A 20,043-nucleotide genomic window follows, 5' to 3' on the forward strand; every position below is an offset into this window, starting at 1 on the left:
CTCAGAAACATAGGGAACCTATTCTTCTTCTAATTATTATTATTATTATTATTATTATTATTATTAAAATAAAGCTTAAATATAAAAATCGAATATACAGAGGGTCGTAATGTATGTATTGTATACACAAAGCAAAGGAAGTGAAAGGAAGGCAGCGCTTCCGGGTCGCGCCGACTTGTGTTGGTTACAGCTCCGTTGTTGGAGAAGTGGAGAGCGCGAGGCGGAAAACAGATCGAAATAAAATACCTTTCTTCATTTTGAGAGGCGGTAAGTGTGTGTTAATATCATATTATCTGTATTTGGTTGAAGGTGTGCCTAAAAAACGTTATATAATGTTCATTATCCTAAAGTCGAGTTCAGATATCCGGGTGATGGTGAAAGGGGGGGGGGGCTGCTAGGCCGCGCGCGAGCTCACTGAGCTACCCTGATATAACAGAGAAAAAAAAGAACAAAACGTCGTATAACACGCGCCTCTTTGTGTGTTTGTGTTTGATTTTCGGCCATGAGACGAAACAATTTCTCCAGATGGTTCATTCTGAGCGTTTGCTTGCATACAATTAGCATAACTAGCTCCGGTAGCTCGCGCGCACACACAGCCGACCTCAGAACAATGCGCGTGTAGATTCGCTGGTGACGTCATGAACCAAACACCGTTTAATAAAATAAGAAGTGACACAGAACCCAGGAAGTACTCGTGGCTTTACTTGGTACAGATACCCGAGGTCAGATGGGATGTTAGTGATTAGGACACGGAAATGTAAATAGGTGAATTCTCATTAACCTAAAAACATCAACAAGATAACGTTCATGATGATAAAACCTCGCGCGCGTGACGTCATGACGCGAGTCGGAAGTCATCGTTGTTGGTTAAAAAAAAAAAACCTTATGTGATTTGACTCATCCCTTTTGCTTAGATCTTTGCAATGGAAAAGAAAACAGATCAGTGAGTGAATGATGATTGTGTGATGTAATTCACCTCCACCTGAAGAGTCACACACCAGTCAGTGTTTACCTGCTACACAGACACTGCATCATCAGTTACACAGAAACTTCAGGTCAGAGGGGACACTCCTCCAAATCATTGAATTCAGGAGTTGTGCTCGGCCCCTTAGTTCCAGTGAAAGCAACTCTTAATGCTTCAGCTTCATACCAAGACATTTTGGACAATTTCATGCTCCCAACTTTGTGGGAACAGTTCGGGGATGACCCCTTCCTGTTCCAACATGACTGCACACCAGTGACCAAAGCATGGTCCATAAAGACATGGATGAGTGAGTTTGGTGTGGAGGAACTTGACTGGCCTGCACAGAGTCCTGACCTCAACCTGATAGAACACCTCTATGATGAATTAGAGCGGAGACTGTGAGCCAGGCCAAAACTGTGTTGTCTGCCTTTACATGTACATGAATGTAGTATGAAGTTGTTCCGCCCTTTACAGCTATAACAGCTTCAACTCTTCTGGGAAGGCTTTCCACAAGGTTTAGGAGTGTGTTTATGGGAATTTTTGACCATTCCACTAGAAGCCTATTTGTGAGGTCAGACACTGATGTTGGACGAGAAGGCCTGGCTCGCAGTCTCCGAGCAAGTATCTTTCATTGACATTTAACAGTCTCTTACTACATTACCCACAATGCAACTCAAGTCAGGTACCAAAACCTCATCTTTCATGTTAATACCACACTGACCACATCATCTCAGAGCTCACTAACTAGCCAAGTTCTTTATCCGTCCTTCCTATTAATCTCCACTGGACCTGTGCTAGCGATGTCTTCTGTTTAGTAACTCAACAAATGGTGAACGCATTGTACATTTCTACAAACCCCCCTTTTTGCTCATCTTTTTAAAGCGTTGACTGACATCAGTGTTTAATTTTTTTTTAAATTTATTACTTTTTTGAAGATTAGTAACCCACAGAATCATTAAACCTCAAACGCAATGTTTTATCATGTCTGCAAGTGAAGTTTGTTTACAAACTCCTTTATTATAAATGAATTTATTATTAAAAAATAAATAAAGTCATGGGCTGTGACCTCGCCATGAATTATGGGCTCCGCCTGTGTGAGCAGAACCATTTGGGGAGAAATTCTTGATTAAAATGAAAGCAGCTTAAAGTTGGACAGCATCATTTATTAGCCCCGTACAAATTATTGTAATATGGTAATAAATTGTAAAAATTTGATTGCGCTTTCAAACAGTCTGATAAGAGGGCATGAATGTGAGTGGGAAAGTTTCTGTGGGATGAAAAGCTGTGCTGAGTGGGAAATTCTGACCTTTCATTTGTGAAGCGAGAGAGATGAGCAGAGCATTGTCTGCCGTATGGAAAGATTGGTGAAAAATATAGACTTTTGTTTATCAAACTATTGTTATACCATGCTGAGTTCTGGAGTCTGATTGGTCAGGAGGTGTTTGTTATTGTCCTATAACAGTAGTGCTGACGCTGGTGTCAGCTGCAAGGCAAACCGCAGCTCTATATGAATGTGCTAATACACTATGTATAATTCATTCTAATACATGATTATTTTCAGTAGTATCAAATTGCACACACCAGATCTCGGTCTACTATGTGTATCGCCAAGTCCATATTCCGCTCCTGTTTAAAACCAGGAGGAAATGCAAGCAAACCACTCACAGTGTGGAGCTCTGCTTGTTCCTTTATTTCCCTCATCCCTAACCGAACCAGTTTGTTCTCTGCAACTAGATATACCTTGTTAATTACTGTGGAGTACTTTGCTTGTTGAGGAGGATATTATTTACCCTAAATTAGATTTAGGGTAAGGGAACTTGGCCACTTAGACTTAAACCAAGGTGCTAGGTACAGGTTATCCACCTTCATAGAGTTGGGATCAACTTTGAAAGAACGCATGACTAAGTAAAGCAGCCTTTAAATCCATGTGTCTGTTCCCGATTAGGCAAATGCCGCTGTCCTGAAGCAGTTACCAGGCAGAAGCTCAGTGGACTCAAGGAGTCAATATGGAAACTTCTAAATCACCCAGGAGCTGGAAACATCACTCACGGTCCAGATCACGATCAAGGGATAAAAAACGCAAATCAGGTAACTCGCTCTTTAATGTCCATGAAATAAATAAATTTAAAATAGCAGATGAACAGGTGAAAACTGGACAGGTATTATTATTTCATTTTTTTTTTTTTAAATGTAAGGCTATCTATTACACGTATAAATATATTGAACAGATATTAATTTAAAAAAGTTGACACAAGTAAAAATAAATGCTAGATGCTAAAATAAAAGTCTAGGCATCTGCTTTTGTTCACATCAAGGGTAATATTAAAACATTGATGATTTAGAAACAGTTAATATAGTGCTCCAGGGTCAATAAATATTTGTATCTGAAATTGTGAGTAAGCCAGAAATCGTGATTTCATTTAAAATGTGTGGGCCTGTGGATAGGCTTATTGAAAATGAAATAGCATATGCACAGAGAACAAAATCAGATAAAGAGCTGAACCTTGTGGAATAGTAAGCAGAATTGACTGTTTTCACAAAAGCACAGTGAGACCGAAGTGTAAGAAGCATAGTGTCTTTCAAGTTCTTGTATTTGTTTATGTTGGGATGTATGTGGTTTGTCACTGCATTCATTTCCTCTTAAATTTCAGGCGACAAGAAGCACAGAAGATCCCGGAGCAGAAGCAAAGAGGTAATTAGATTAAAGACCATTTCACTCACGTAGGTTAAGTTGATATGGTCAAATCATTATGTAGTTTATCATAAGTTTTAGAACAGGGTAAGTATGAAGCTTTTACAGGACAGGATAATATACCAAAATAAAGTAGTGCTTGAGAGATGTTAATTTCTATGGTTCGTTCTCACACATGTCAGTTTTTGTGAAAATTAGAAATGACTAAAGTAGAGTACAGATTGTGTGGGAATTTTTTTTTTGGTAAAAGACTGTATTTAGATCACATGATAACATCTCTATAACAAATTACACTCAGCGTGCTAATGCACGAAGAGACACTCTGAACAGAAGACCCTGCTGACAGATAGCAAAATTATATGCCTACAACTGGACAGGTAACTATCAGCCTCAATCTTCCACTTGCCTAAAGATATTATTATTTTTTTATTTCTGTCTAGCAACCTGAATTATTGCTTTTCCAAGTCCCCACATGAGTTGCATTGATCTTGATTGATCTTTGTCTTCTTAACTGTATGCATGAATGTTGGGAATATCATGAAAAAAAGTCAACAGAAAGGCTAGCACCTATGAGTTGTTTCAGAATAAATCTAGCACATCGGCAGGGGAAGCCTGACTTTAACTAAAAAATACTGACACACGGCCGTATTCAGAGTTGAGTTCTGCTCACGTGGCAAAGCCATTAATACCGAACTTGTTCACATCAGCATTTACTGAAGACCTCAAACTTATCTGCAAACCTAAGCCGTGCAGTGCATTGCATTGCGTTATCTGACGATTTGTGGTCAGCCTGATGCACGATTTGGCTAAGGTCAAATTCATGTGGATTGATTGATGCTTGACACATTGACATCGACTTCATCTCATGAGTCATCCTGGAAAAAGGCAAATTTTTATATTACTTTATGTTTACAATCAAATTTTGAGCTCCTGGTACATACATACAGCAGGTGACTGCTTGGTCAGCTTGTAAAGCCTTCCTTAACCTGTTCAATGAAATCTGCAGCATTTCCTTCTCTGCCTAAACATCACATTCTTTCCTGCTGTCAGTAGAGTATATTAGCCTGCTTCTAGCTCCTTGTCTTCTTCTATAAGCTGATGGCTGACTAACGTGGGTGGAACACATTTCTCTTACTTTGAGAAAATTATTTACTACGTATTTATCACAAATAGGATACGTCCACTTCCTGTTCATGATGATAGTTTATTATATTGTGTAATGACCATTAGACTAACTATTAGATTTGATTTTTAACATTTTTTTTAAATTTATTTATTTTTGTGGTTCACTTTAATGCAACATTGCATTGCTGTTCACACCAAAAGGGGCAGGGCTCTCTCTTTTTTTCTGCTTTATTTTCTCAGTCCGCATTTTTTGTGATAAACACAATTCAGTACCAGCATTTCTGAGAGCCCTAAACAAGAAAAATCTGGCAATCGTGGAGGCGTAATTTTGAAGTTTTGAACTCTGAATACGACCTTCTATTAGGGTTATGCTAAGATCAAATTTACTTCCTATTTTTTATTTGTTAATGAGGATGAGATTTGTGCCTAAAGATACCTGGTAAGGATAGTGTGTGGACACAGGTTTTGTTTTGTTTCATAGAATTAATTTTTGAGAGGGGTGGGTGAAGAAGGGTTGTGCGTATTAATCATCTTAAAGATGCTTGTTCTAAAACTGGCATACTAACTCTCTTTGTCACACTATTTTCCTGAAAGAGACCACTTCTTCTTAAAACAGGCACGACGGAGGGACCTGGACAAGATGGTCAGATCGCATAGCCGATCCGAGGACATGCTGCACAGTTCGGATAAAGAGCGCGAGAGACTTTCAGAAGACAGTGGAGAGGAGCGACACCGCAGAAAGGACAAGAGGTCCTCCAGAGGAAGAAGTCCGTCCAGGTCACGCTCAAGGGAAAGGTAAAATGGCAAAAATGGAAGTCCACTTTCATGGGAGGTTCACTTTCTAATATCATTAATGACCAGTGTTCATGCCTGATATGCTGCCCGGTTGTTCTATAAATACACTCTTTATAATTCTGAATGCTTAGCACTACAAACATGATGCAAGCCATCCACAGATGTTGCAGCTGTTTTGTTTTTTTCCTTCTGTATATTCTTACTATAGATTTAGCTATTTATTTATTCATTACTCACAATGCATTCATCAGATAGAATGGAAACAAGAATGGCAATAGTGAAGAATGGCACACATCCATTGTCTGCATAGTATTATGCTAATTGTATATATAATCCCAGGTTTAATATTTCATTCAGGTTTATTCAGATTTATTTATTTGATTTATTTTGAAACTGATAAAACTACAATTAGGCAATATCAGAATTAATTATAATAAGAGTTAATCTTCCCTAATTCACCACAGCTATTTCACTTTTAAGGTTTCTGAAGTATATGATTTCTTTAGTGTTAAATCTGTTGTCTGTTGGCTTATGGTCCCAGAAGGCATCATAGTCGAAGTCGGGACAGACGAAGGTCTCTATCGCGCAGTCGAGAGCGGAGATCGAAGAGTCGCGAGAGGAAGAGGCGACCCAAATCCCGATCCCGATCACGTTCCAAACACAGACAAAGAAGCAAAAGTCGCAGCAAAAGCAGGTTTGTCATTGTAGAGAAATCTTTGATCTTGACTCTTTAAATTATGCATTAAAAATGACTTTAAATGTATTGCTTTATGAAGTAATTGCTCGTACCTCAATATAAAATGCTAATTCATTCATGTGTTGAGTTGGTTTATTATATTTCTCCATCGCAAATAACATAAACTTAATCAAACCCTTAAAGTCAACTTGTACATTCAACAGGTTGTCTTAAATTAATACTATGTCGTAATGTTTGCTAACCCAAATGTTTATATTTCAGAGAAAAGAAGAAACGGACTGAGAAGGTGAGAAAGAAGAGTCTCAGTCGCTCCGCCAGTCCCGTGGCTTTCAGGGGCAGAAACACAGCTATGGATGCACAAGAGGCTTTGGCCAGGAGGTAGAGTAGTGGTTCAATTTAAAGCGGTCTTTTAGAAGATAATGTACATGTTGTGATAAATACATAGTCTACACTCACTGTTAAAATGGCAGGTTTTTGTGATGTAAAAAAACATGATAAATTCTGTCAGGACTTTTCCCCACCCTCCCTGTGAGATTACATTGTCTAAAAATAAACATGAAAAAGACAATCAATAGGGAAAAAGGAGAAAAAAAAAAAAAGAAGTGTGCACACCCCTAAACACTAATACTTACCTTTTTGGGTAAGAGTCTTGGAATCAGCTTGGTATATCTTGACTTGACAATATTTTCTTACTCTTTCTTGCAAAAACATTCTAGATCCATCAAATTGCTGGATGCTGCCTCCACCATGCTGAACCAACGGTATGGTGTTCATTTGGTGATGTGTGATATATTTTTTTTTCCCATTTCCACCACAAACATACATTCTGGAACTATGCAAATATTATACCTTTTGAGTCTCGTCAGACCATAATACCACATGGTTTGGGGTGATTTAATTGCCCTTGGGTGTTTTTATTTATTTATATATATATATTTTTTTTATTCATTTTTTGTGAGAAAGGGCTTCTGTGTAGCCACCCTACCCCACAGAATACCAGAGATTGTCACATGCATCCCTAATTATAAAAGGATGAACATACTTATGTAACCAGGTTATTGTATCTTTTTTTTTTCTTTTTTTTCCCCCTAAAATGTTTCTGATTTCTGTTATTTCACATTGAGGGTGGAAACGTTTTGACATTATTTACCTTGGTTTCATTTTTTTTACATTACAAAAATCTGCCATATTAACGTAGGCATGTAGACTTTTCATATCCATTGTATCTGAAGAACTCTTTAGTTCTATACATTTCTGGATGGTTCTATATGTTACAATAGTTGGGTGGATCCTACATAAGCTTTTTTGTTTCTTATTCCTTATACAAAAATCTTTCCTTGATTAAGTTCTACTTTGGCACGTAGGTTGGAAAGGGCCAAAAAACTACAAGAACAGAAAGAGAAAGAACTGCTGGAAAAACACCAACAACAGCAGCAAGAGATCGTAGCAGGTCAGGAACTTTCATGTAGCTATATTTAACGTTATTTAGTCAGCTAGTGAAAATGAACATCTTTAATATTTTATTGTGCTTATCCATCAGCAGCAGCCGCCGCAGCAGCAGCAGCTCCACTGCTCTGTGACAACGCCCCGGCTGCCGCCTCCAGTCCGGCTCTGAACGTGGCAGCACTGCTTGCTTCTGGCACACAGGTCACACCGCAGATCGCTATGGCAGCTCAGATGGCAGCGCTGCAGGCTAAGACGCTGGCAGAGACGGGCATCGCCGTGCCGAGCTACTACAATCCCTCAGCTGTCAACCCCATGAAGTTTGCTGAACAGGAGAAGAAGAGGAAGCTGTTATGGCAGGGGAAGAAGGAAGGGGTGAGAAAGGGGGTAGACTCTGCATTCGAGAAATTACATTTGTTTTTATTGATAAGTATTTGTGCAAAAACTGCACAACTGAAATATGTATTAAAAGTCCAGAAATTCATAAAAGTACATAATTGTGTAAAATTGTAAATGATTGAATAGCCAGTAAAATTAGTATTTTGGAAATGGTAAAACAAACAAAATCTTCATGTTTGTGTTAAAGGATAAGTCTCAGACAGCAGAACTTTGGGAGAAGCTAAATTTTGGCAACAAAGACCAAAATGTGAAGTTCCGCAAGCTAATGGGAATCAAAGTAAGTTTAAATCCTGCACACATTTTTCATATTTAGCGATATAAAAGTGCAGTATTAACTTTTTATTTATTGACCCTCAGGTTTAGATCAGGGGTGAAATTGTCCGGACAGTTCATGGTGTTACAGACTTCAGTGTTTTAACATACTGTTTATGTATACACTCACCATCCATTTTAATAAGAATATATATATATATATAAAAAAAGTAATAATGAACTCATCACACTGTTAATACTTTGGAGCTGTGTCCCAAAACTTTTGGCAATATAGTGCAAGTCCTGGTTAAAATTGAATTAGAAAGAACACATCACCCGTCTGTAAAGGAGTTGTGCTTCAGTTTTATTATTCATCCACACTCTGCTCTTTTCCGTACATGCCCTTTGTACTAAATTCCATATTTGTAAGCTTCATTTTGAAGCCTGTATATTCTCCACTGCGTATACAGTGAGTTACTGTGGACTTATTCACTTACAGGCTGATGAAGAGTCATCTTCCGGAGACCTCAATGAGGAAGGCATGAAGACGCTGCAGCAGCAGGAGGAAATGTTCCGTAACTTGGATGTGCAGTATGAAATGGCGCGCTCACAGACGCACACACAGAGAGGGATGGGCCTCGGCTTCTCCACATCCTTCTCTTCGCGAGGCATGGACCCTGTCTGAATATCCACCATTTCACTCTTCCAGCGTCGTCTCGGCTTATTTTTAACGCCTGTATAGAAAGCTGATGCTTTAGATTGCATGGATGTTGGTTTGCATCTGTAATTTATTCAAATACCATTTTTGTCTTGAAAGAATCCAGATGTAAATATGAGTGACTTGGTTTATGTTTTTGTTAGGATTGAACTGCAGATCTTCAGAAAATTACACAAAGGTGCAATAGGATGCTGCATAGCTTTATGGGGGATTTGAATGTTGTAACTTTTCTTTTCTTTTTCTTTTTTTTTTTTAATGTTTAACTCGGTTCCCCCTGTGGATAGAACAGATAGATGATGTTGCTTAGAATTGCGCTCTAAAGATCATGACCGAACCCTGTCCATCAGAAAACACTGGCGTAGTGGCCACAAGTGTGTCGAGCTGTTGTAACTGCTTATCATATTAAATATTTTGTTAGTCCAAAAATGTTACTGTGATTTACTACCATCTTTCAGGAAATACATTTTAAAATGTTTACCTCTTAAAGAATTACCATTCGTGATGGGGGGGGGACAGTTCTTTTAAAAGTAAACTCAGAAATTACTTTTTGAAAAGATCTGATTGTTTTGGATTTTTTTGAAGGTCTCCAAACAAATGGTCATTGTTATCAGAAGTTCTGGATATTTCCTTTAAATGGAAACATCTTCCATGTCTGGGTTTTTTTTTATTTTTTTTAAAGGGATCACTGATGTACTTGTTCTCTGGTGGTGGTGAGGGAGGAGGAGGATATGAACTAATTTAAAACATGACCATAAGTTTAAAAAGTGAGTACGTCTGTATGCTTTAGTAATGCAATGGAAAGGTTTGCAGATTTTAAGGGGGAATGGGATTAGGTAACGTGTGTGTTGCAGAAATGCATCCTGTAAACGATCCAATACACGTGTCAGGGTCGGTCATTCATCAGTCGGATTGCTATTTTGAAGTCGTTTTGCCTTGACCTTTGTGGTTTGTAGTCCTAATCAGTACAGCAGTTGTGTGTGTACTTGTATACACTGGAGATCAAAATTAGAGAAGAATATTAATAAACATTAGATATTTTCTGAAATATTGTTTATCACTCAAAATTTGAAGGAATATTATCTGTGGGTTATACCACTGTTCTACTAGGGTGTTTTACAAAATATCCAAGGCACTTCAACAAAAACCTTTATACTGTGGAAAACTGATCAGAATTAAGAGTTCCGGGCCCAATGTGGCACGAAGGGCTTACAGCTATATGTGTACAGGCACTTGCTGTGAATAACTTCTCTTCACATCTGTGGCTGCAGGACATCACTTAGTCCACTCTTCTTCCAGGTTCTTCCTCGGGTTTTTTAGCAATAAATTTGCTGCCAAGGATTTTTTCAATCAGGTTTAGATCGAGAAGGAACTTCTTTACCCATCTTGCAGTGCGACAGAAGGCATTGTCTTGCATGAAAATTCCAGGCTGATTGGGAGACACTCATAATGTTAGCCATCAAACTGGGGAAAGATGTTTTCTGCAGCAGGAGTGGGGCCTCTTATTCAGCTACATAGCGGGATGGATGCAAAGTTTTATCAGAACCTCCACTGGCAACATGCAGCTCCTTCCCTGTGAGCATCTCCAGTCAGCCCACACTCTTCCTGCAAAACAATGTGGCATAATGCACACTGATTGTAAATCCAGTCAACTGAGCCTTAAGCGGTCTGTGTTTTGTATCTTGTGCAAGATATTAAAGAGCAAATTTTGCAGACTGCTTGCAGGGGCTTGAGGACTGGTCTGGAACACTGATGCTGTTAGCGATGGTGGTGGAGGTAGTGGTGAGAAATGAAAGTCACAACTGGTGCAAGCACGATTTCTACTGACACAGTTCAACCCTCGTACAACCAAAAGAACAAAACCAAAGCACTGTATTAGACTTGTTCAGCATTTATTCTAGAAAAAAAAAAAACATTTAGAGACTGGCAGCTAGAAATTAATAAATTATATTGTACACCATGTGGCCAATAGTTTGTGGACACCTGACCATCACCCCCCATATGTGGTTCTTCCCCAAACTGTTTCCACAAAATTAGAAGCCCACAATTTTATAGTATTCCTTTGTGTGATGTAGCTTCACTAACAGGCTCAAACCAGTTTGTCTACGGAAGCGGTAGTTAAGTGGTTAAGACATCGGACTGCTGATCAGAAGGTTGGAAGTCGAAGTCCCAAGATCACCAAACTGCACCGTTGCTGGAATCTTGAACAACTTCTCAGTTGTAGAACATGAAATAAATGTATGTTGATGTGGATAAAGGCACCTCGAGTGCCTGACCTCAATCTCCGCTGATGAATGAGCGAGCTCCATGAAGACATGGTTTGTGATGGTTTGAACTGGAGCGCCAATGTCATTATCTGGCTGAACGATCACAAATCCAAACATCTAGTGAAAAGGTGTAATAAATCTGGAATGAGATTTATTACTAGACGAACACGCAGCTGTGAGTCAGGAGGAAACATCATTGGCCCTGCTGTTTTCATACACTTCATACTTTAGACCAGACCAAAATGAACACATTACAAATGTCCTGTGAGCCTGTGCATACGGAACAGAACTGGCAACATTCTTCTGTAATGTTTTACATGTGATCGTCTTCAAAATGTTCTTCAGGGAAGAGCCCAGTCTCCATAACCTCCACCGGTCCTTAAAGTATTCCTCTCTTAAATGTCCTTCTTTCGTTTTGGAAAGATGACAATGTTAGCTTCATGAGACAATGGTGGAAGCCAAACCAATTGAGTTAAACACTAAATAATTGGGCTAAGTGTCTGTAAAGTGAAGCTGAAATTCTAAACAGCTCCAACTTGGTATGTACCTAAAACATCCATGAGCATAAGAGCAGGACAATAATGGCTCTCTACCTGCATATGAGACTGGAATACAAGACATGAGCCACACCTGTGATGAGGTTATGGTTGGCAAACTCCAGTATGAGCAAAACAATGGGATATTCGCTGAGCCTTTTCCATGTTGCTGCTTCTTCACTGAGGCCCATCCAGTGTATCAGCAGGTTCCTCATGGCCTCCGGGAAGAGCTCAGTCGCTAGATCTTCTGCTGGAGGCAGGTCTTTGATGTGTTCAATATTTCTCATCTTAAATCCTTCCACCTGGTGACTCACGCTGCTGTTGGCTTCATGGAACTGGTGACCCAGCCAGCATGCCACAGCCTGTAGTAAAGGACTGGAATAGATGGAGTAGCCATGAAAATGAGTCTGAAGCAAAACCATTACAGCTTCAGTCAGTTTTTCCTCATCCACCTGTCCATCAATCCAATATTCAACAAAATCCAGAAGTTTCAAAATGGCCTCTTCTCGGTTCTTGTCCACACCTGACGTGCATTTCACCTTGTTTCCTATGCTATGAAGTCTCTCTGTGAGTACACTAATGTGTTCAGACTCCACGGGTTTAATCTGGGAACAGTAATCGTGGTCTGCAGAAGAGGAATTATCTCCTTGACCAGATGTTGACTCTAAGGTCACTTCCTCTAAGTCTTCCGGTGTATCCTGAGAGTTTACATTGTGTTCAGCAGGAACAGAAATATCACTCGATGAAGGATTAAATCCCACTGGTGTCTCTTGACTACTGGTTTTTGGTGGCTTTGTGTCTAACTGGAGTCTAACGTTGTACGCCGAGTTCAGTTGATCATCATTGATCCGGGATTTCCAAAGATCCTGAAAGGGAGAATAAGGTTGCGTAAAAATTCTCAAAACACTGATGACAATTTTTTATACATTTCTATGAGAATGCTGAAATTGTATTGTTGCTCTGGAGTTTAATATGAAAGCAAGTATGTGTAGCAGTCTGGGAAAAACTGAGTAGATGCTGCGGCAGATAATTTTTTTTTGAAAGATCAGATTTTTTAGATTTAGGTTTCAATTTGAGCAAATCCAACCGAGATCATTCCAAATGAAATACAGATTTGTTTATTAAATAATCTAGAAATAATCCATGAATATTAAATGCTGTTTTATATTTTAAATGAGAGGATATTATTATTATTAAATATAAAATTATTCCGTATTTCTGAACTCCTGTGGTTACATGCAATTTTCTCCCTTTCTCACACTGTGATCAGATAAAACTAAAATTGAACGCTCTGCTACACGACATTGCCGTGTGCACCATTTACAGTTCAGGAAGATTCGCAGTTTGCAGAAAATGTCAAACTATTATCACATGAAGGATTTTCCCCAGTTATCATGTATATTATTTACCATAGATGCAGACAGATTTGGTTGCAATATCTAACATCTTTCTCACTAATATGTAACTCTGAATAAAGGTAAATGTTTAAAACCGAAGTGCACCAGCCTTATGCCATGAAGCAGCCAGAAATTAAACAGTCACTATGACGCAGTATTGAAATATAATCATGGTTTTGTGTGTATAGGTGTTTGTGTGGACCCTGAAGTGCTACAGCACAGTTCTGGAAATTAGATCATATCTTTGAGAAGAGGATATCTTCATTCCAAAAAAAAAAGTCCACTTTTGATGAATATAACAAGAATAACAGGAGGACACCTGTGTGTTAACCGGTTCCTCTTCAGCACAACACCTGCTGCTTTTCCCCCCCCAACACTAGAAACTTGGTATAAAAAAAAGGGCTGTTAGATAAAGACTGTACTGAAAGCAGCTCTAAACATCCTCGAGCATAACGATGGTTCGCCCAAATCACCTCATCTCTTCATTTGTTAGTTATAAAATGGAAAATCCACTCAATGTATCAGCTACCGATCTTTTGCCGTCTGGGTTTAAGTGGCTTATCGAGAGTTCTTGGTCCCATTTGTAACATCTGATATTGGTTTATCACAAAAAATGTCTGTTAAGTGATTAGTCGGCTTGTTCTCGTGTTTACTGTAATGACATAAAAAGGAAGAAAAAGCATCTCACATAAGTCTGAAATTAGTCACACACATTTATTTTATTTTACTACAGATAAATCAGTGCGGATGATGAAAAAGGATTTAAAGGCCTACAGCTTCCAAAATATCACCAAACTAGTTTATTGCTGTAAAAGTGTTGCACATCGATTGGTCTTTTTTGTCTCACATGCTTCATATATGACACTTGTGCCAGGAAAGACAAGACTGACAGTTCTTGAGAGTTTTTTTTTGCTGCTTCCCACAGGATCCTGTACCTGAAGCACACCTCTAATCTCAACCTGTGAACGTTTCCGGCAAGGTTTTTGTTTCTTTCACTGCTGTCACATCATTGTGTGACTGCATAATACACAAGACATTCCTGAAAAAGAGGACAGTGTATGATGTATATGAACTCGATTCAGCTGGAATATACACCTACCTGAAATGACTCCAGGATGGACAGCTGCTCTTGTTTGCTGTAAAACTCAAAGGCCACTTGAAAAACCCCATGAACACAGTAGAACCACAAACTGTTATGGGAACATGGAACTCGTATGCCTTCGAACCTGAAGTCTGCAGACATACATCAGACAAAACAGAGGCTCATTAAAAAACATCCACAGCCCAGACGACGATGCCACCATTTCAGCCTGTTTACATCGTACAGACGTGATACCTGGAGCGAAAGCCAGTTTGGTTGCTAGTCCTCTTTTTGCAAACTTGGCGTGATATCTGGGATGGTTCTCGGTGCGGACATCTGTGTTCAAAAATAGATCAGCTCCAAGAAACAGAGGGATCACTGGCTCCTTTAGAAATGAAGGCGAGAAGCTGTTATTGGTACGGAACATTTACAATACAGCATGCTCAAAAAAAATTGGATTTACCTCATTTCTACTCGTCTTGGTCAGTTGAAACGTAGTGTCCCCGACTAGATATAAGAACCGAATTCTCCTTTTCCCACTTTCCCAATACGGTAAGTTGGTGACTGAGATGGACTTAGTGGTCATTATTGCAGTTCATTAACAAGTTTCACCTGATCACACACAGGAGAATATCAGGTCCGAGTGCTTTACTAACAGGAACGTTTTTCAATATTTCTCCATGTTAGGATTTTACACCTTCTTGGCTTTGATGAAAGTATTTAAAAAAAAAAAATAGCCTTGCAATGTGCACAAAGGGCTAGTACAGAAAACCAAGGCTCCAGAAAGTGGACTTGATAAAGGGTTCACTATGATCACACACTTCACTGTCAGGATTGTTGACAGATGTGTTCTAGGTCACTTCATAAGCAAGAACCAGTACTTTTGAGAAAAAAGGAGGAAAAAAACGAAGTGGAAATCTGCTTTAAGCTCCAAACTTTCTGATGGCTGAGAATATTATATTTACTTCATCCTCTTCTCTCATAAACTCATCTGTCTTCTCCAAGCCTGAAGATTTAACACACTCTGCATCACGAGGAGCCGAAATAAATAGAAGAACCTTTACACTGAATGTCCGCTATGTTAAAAACAAATACTGGGATCATCTAAACAGAAAGGAAGAGTTTTAAAAAATGAAATAAACACACACGTTTCTACGCCGAGAGTAGACAAGTCCGTGTTGTCATTGCGCATGCGCACTGCGGCGTCCTTTTCTTCGTGGTCATTTTGAGTAGACGCTTTGCCTTCACTTTGATTTCAAACAGCGCCCTCTTCAGGTCATCTGACAAAACCCCACATGCTGCTGTTATTTTTACTGAATATTTTAAAAATCTTTTTTTTTTTTCATACTTTTACATTTTATAATATTGTGCAGACTTTGTAGAAGTACCATCCATTCCACACTACAGTATCAGACATCAGAAGACTACAGAGGAATTATTGCTGAAATTATTGCTGCGCCCCTGCCCACCCTGCAAAAGTGAGGAAAAGGGCTCCGAAAATCACTCTGGACCCCTCATATCCAAGCCACCTCCTCTGTGAACTTTTGCTATCTGGCCGGCGCTACAGAGCCCCAAATACCAGGACAGCCAGGCAGTTTCTTCTCCCAAGCAATCTACCTCATGAACAGTTAAATGTTCCCCCCATTGTGCAATAAAAATATGTGCATTAACCTTATATTTATTTGTTACCGCCCTCCATTTAATCTTATTCTATTCCATTCTTTATGTACAATTTATTTTATTTTTCAATTTAAGATTTTTTTTTTTATCTATTTATTTTATTTTCTATTTAATGTGTATGTTTATTTCTCATCCTATTTTTTATTTTATTTATTTTTATTGTCTGTGTATAGTTGTTGTCTCTGTGCACTGGAGCTTGTGACAATAAAACAAATTCCTTTTCCTTTTCAGCTCTTTCTGATTCCGATTCTGATTCCTTAATCAAGTAAAACTGATTTTTTTTCAGACTCAATCAGTGCAAAAAGTCAAAAAATCTTTTTCAAATATGTAAATTAAAGCCTAAAACGTAAATAAAACATACCTCAGTATCAAAATACACACAAATTTTTAACGTTACTTCATTTTTATGGAAAGTCACATAGGCAGCAGAAGGCATGCACAGACATCTCTAATCTCTGAATGTTAGTTAGCATTCTCTACAATACATAACAACCGGTATTATCATGTACAGATGACAAGAACTGTACATAAGTACTCCGTTTCGTTTTGTTTTTAGGTACTGCTGCTCATATAAGTCAGGTTTAAGCATGCACATCATTTAATTTGCTGTTAATAAATGTCTTAAAGAGGGTTATTTTGTGGAAACATGAACGCCCAACCATTTAAATCTCGGTCGTTTTAACTGATTACACTTCGATTTTTTGTGCACTGGAGTTTATTTATTGAAGCCCAGATTGCTGACACATTAAAACACATCATCAGCAGTGACTGAGAAAGTGAGAAATAACAACATGCAGTTAATACGGGTGAGGGCACATATTTTTCAGAATGCCTGCAGAAGAGGAATAGAAAATATAGTTGCAAGCAACGATGATCTGGCCCAAGCAACGGTGCCATCGCCACCCAGGCGCATCAGACACAGTGGGCACAGTGGGTACATTAAAGGGGAAATAACAAAAGGACAAAAGTGACAATTTGGGTCTAATAAAAGTGATCACAGCAATGTAGACGGATGGCAAAAAAAAAAAAAACTGACTCTCCCTCTAAACTATATAAGGGCAAAAGTGACAGTTTGGGTGTAATGATCATAGCAATGTCCAGTGATGTCAAAGGGACAATGACTCTCATACTCTCATATATATATATATATATATATATATATATATATATATATATATATATATATATATATATATGATATATAATGTATACACATTTCAGGAAAAGAAAAATTTATATAAATATTTTATTACTACATTTATTGCTATACGTTATAGATTGATATATATGATGATATTATGATAATATTATGTTAATTTTAATAGTATATACATTTTTGGCTGACTCTGTATATATAAATTGTGAACATGAAGCCATATTTTTAAAAAAAGAAATAAATAAAGGGGAAAGAGCTTCATCCATGTAGTGGACATAGTTTAGTACTGCAGGAGTCAGGGCAAAACCATGTTTAGTCAATGGACTGATAAATGTAAACATTTGTTCTGATCCGTTTGAGCATCAGTTGTTCTTTCTATATAAAAATGTTTTAAACATTAGGACTTTCCACTGTTAAGATATGAGAACATTAGTTTTCTTTTATTATGTCCTTATTTAAATCCACACCATAGCAACATCATTCCCAATATCAACCTCTTTCACCCACGGTTGCAAATAGCAGCACAGAGATGGCAAGGTGGCATCTTTTATAGATGGAAGAGGACTGATTGCTGATTGAAGAGTTTCACACAGGTGCATTAAATATTCATAATTATGCAAGTTCTTTCTATTACTGTAGCTGTGAACAACTGTTTTCCTTTTGTTGTAATTTATAATATTAATAATATAATAATAATAATTGTTATTACTATATAGTATTATGAGATAAAATAGGAGATCCAGGGCGAGCCCCGGGAGGTGTGGGGGACCCAGATGTTACTAATGATGATGATGATGATGATGATGATGATGATGATGATAATGATAATAATAATAATAATAATAATACCATAATGATAATGCAGAGACCATTAAGTGCTGTAAAACGACTGGTTGGACTGTATTCTGGTGTAAAATGGCCTAAAGAGGCTGTTACAACCAGTGAGGTAGGGGTTGTTTTGTATGTCCTGTGCTGTCCTGTGCTTAACGTCAGGTTGGTCCACTTCGTACTCCAGCCCAGGTTTTCCTGATTATCCAGCTTCTACCACCACTAATCAGTAATGGTGACCCTATAAAGCTGGGACAGAAACCAGTACCAGGAGCTTCATTGATCACTTTGCATTTGGTGCTTGTGTTGTGTGGAGCTCTGTGTCATGTTTCTGTTTCTGTCAGTCCGGTTTCGATCCTTGCTTCCCTTGACTTTGAGTTAGATCTATGTTCTGTTTTGGTTTTAGCTTCCCTATATGTATATACTCTTGCCTGTGAATGTAATTATTACTACATTATCTATATATCCAGTAGTAGGGGTGTGACTGCCATTTTTTGTTGGAGAGTGTGGGTTTTTCTCCATTTTTCTTGGTAAGGGAGTTTAGGGAAGGTAATTGTCTTTTTGTTCGTTTCTTGTCTTTTGTGTAGGTTAGTTAGTTCCTATCCTGAGTGTTTCTGTTTGTGTTGGCCTTTCTCCGGTTCACTGTGTTGTATATACACTATATTGCCAAAAGTATTCGCTCACCCATCCAAATAATCAGAATCAGGTGTTCCAATCACTTCCATGGCCACAGGTGTATAAAATCAAGCACCTAGGCATGCAGACTGTTTTTACAAACATTTGTGAAAGAATGGGTCGCTCTCAGGAGCTCAGTGAATTCCAGCATGGAACTGTGATAGGATGCCACCTGTGCAACAAATCCAGTCGTGAAATTTCCTCGCTCCTAAATATTCCACAGTCAACTGTCAGCTGTATTATAAGAACGTGGAAGTGTTTGGGAACGACAGCAACTCAGCCACGAAGTGGTAGGCCACGTAAACTGACGGAGCGGGGTCAGCGGATGCTGAGGTGCATAGTGCGAAGAGGTCGCCAACTTTCTGCAGAGTCGATCGCTACAGACCTCCAAACTTCATGTGGCCTTCAGATTAGCTCAAGAACAGTGCGCAGAGAGCTTCATGGAATGGGTTTCCATGGCCGAGCAGCTGCATCCAAGCCATACATCACCAAGTGCAATGCAAAGCGTCGGATGCAGTGGTGTAAAGCACTCCGCCACTGGACTCTAGAGCAGTGGAGACGCGTTCTCTGGAGTGACGAATCGCGCTTCTCCATCTGGCAATCTGATGGACGAGTCTGGGTTTGGCGGTTGCCAGGAGAACGGTACTTGTCTGACTGCATTGTGCGAAGTGTAAAGTTTGGTGGAGGAGGGATTATGGTGTGGGGTTGTTTTTCAGGAGCTGGGCTTGGCCCCTTAGTTCCAGTGAAAGGAACTCTGAATGCTTCAGCATACCAAGACATTTTGGACAATTCCATGCTCCCAACTTTGTGGGAACAGTTTGGAGCTGGCCCCTTCCTCTTCCAACATGACTGTGCACCAGTGCACAAAGCAAGGTCCATAAAGACATGGATGACAGAGTCTGGTGTGGATGAACTTGACTGGCCTGCACAGAGTCCTGACCTCAACCCGATAGAACACCTTTGGGATGAATTAGAGCGGAGACTGAGAGCCAGGCCTTCTCGTCCAACGTCAGTGTGTGACCTCACAAATGCGCTTCTGGAAGAATGGTCAAAAATTCCCATAAACACACTCCTAAACCTTGTGGACAGCCTTCCCAGAAGAGTTGAAGCTGTTATAGCTGCAAAGGGTGGACCGACGTCATATTGAACCCTATGGATTAGGAATGGGATGTCACTTAAGTTCATATGTGAGTCAAGGCAGGTGAGCGAATACTTTTGGCAATATAGTGTATCACTACATTATTATATATCCACTTTATTTCACTGCTGTGTTGTGTGTGTGTGGTTACTCCTACCTCTGGGGCATCATACTCAGGTCTGTTTCATCTATCTATCTATCTA

General features: G+C 39.0%; 2 protein-coding genes across 11 annotated transcripts; one reads left to right on the forward strand and one right to left on the reverse strand.

Annotated features, from left to right (window-relative positions):
• The first annotated feature begins 109 nt into the window (after positions 1–109).
• Positions 110–9,641, forward strand: rsrc2 (arginine/serine-rich coiled-coil 2). Of its 10 annotated transcripts, none has more exons than XM_058374906.1 (11): positions 110–267; positions 2,910–3,052; positions 3,616–3,656; positions 5,376–5,576; positions 6,118–6,270; positions 6,535–6,651; positions 6,990–7,034; positions 7,638–7,723; positions 7,814–8,091; positions 8,303–8,392; positions 8,867–9,641. In XM_058374906.1, the coding sequence occupies exons 1-11, from the start codon at positions 114–116 to the stop codon at positions 9,050–9,052; spliced, it is 1,494 nt and encodes a 497-aa protein (XP_058230889.1). In that variant the 5' UTR covers positions 110–113; the 3' UTR covers positions 9,053–9,641. The 10 variants fall into 10 exon arrangements, with proteins under 10 accessions (XP_058230889.1, XP_058230890.1, XP_058230892.1 ...); XM_058374907.1 differs by having other exon boundaries at positions 7,817–8,091; XM_058374909.1 differs by having other exon boundaries at positions 6,121–6,270.
• On the reverse strand, positions 9,314–15,568 carry si:ch211-110p13.9 (uncharacterized protein LOC562347 homolog). Its single transcript, XM_058374917.1, has 4 exons — positions 14,827–15,568; positions 14,619–14,748; positions 14,382–14,515; positions 9,314–12,751 (listed from the first exon to the last, which is right to left on the reverse strand). The coding sequence occupies exons 1-4, from the start codon at positions 14,947–14,949 to the stop codon at positions 11,939–11,941; spliced, it is 1,200 nt and encodes a 399-aa protein (XP_058230900.1). The 5' UTR covers positions 14,950–15,568; the 3' UTR covers positions 9,314–11,938.
• Positions 15,569–20,043: the final 4,475 nt, after the last annotated feature.

The sequence above is a fragment of the Hemibagrus wyckioides genome, linkage group LG22, assembly GCF_019097595.1.
Source record: "Hemibagrus wyckioides isolate EC202008001 linkage group LG22, SWU_Hwy_1.0, whole genome shotgun sequence".
In the NCBI taxonomy this organism is placed as follows: domain Eukaryota; kingdom Metazoa; phylum Chordata; class Actinopteri; order Siluriformes; family Bagridae; genus Hemibagrus; species Hemibagrus wyckioides.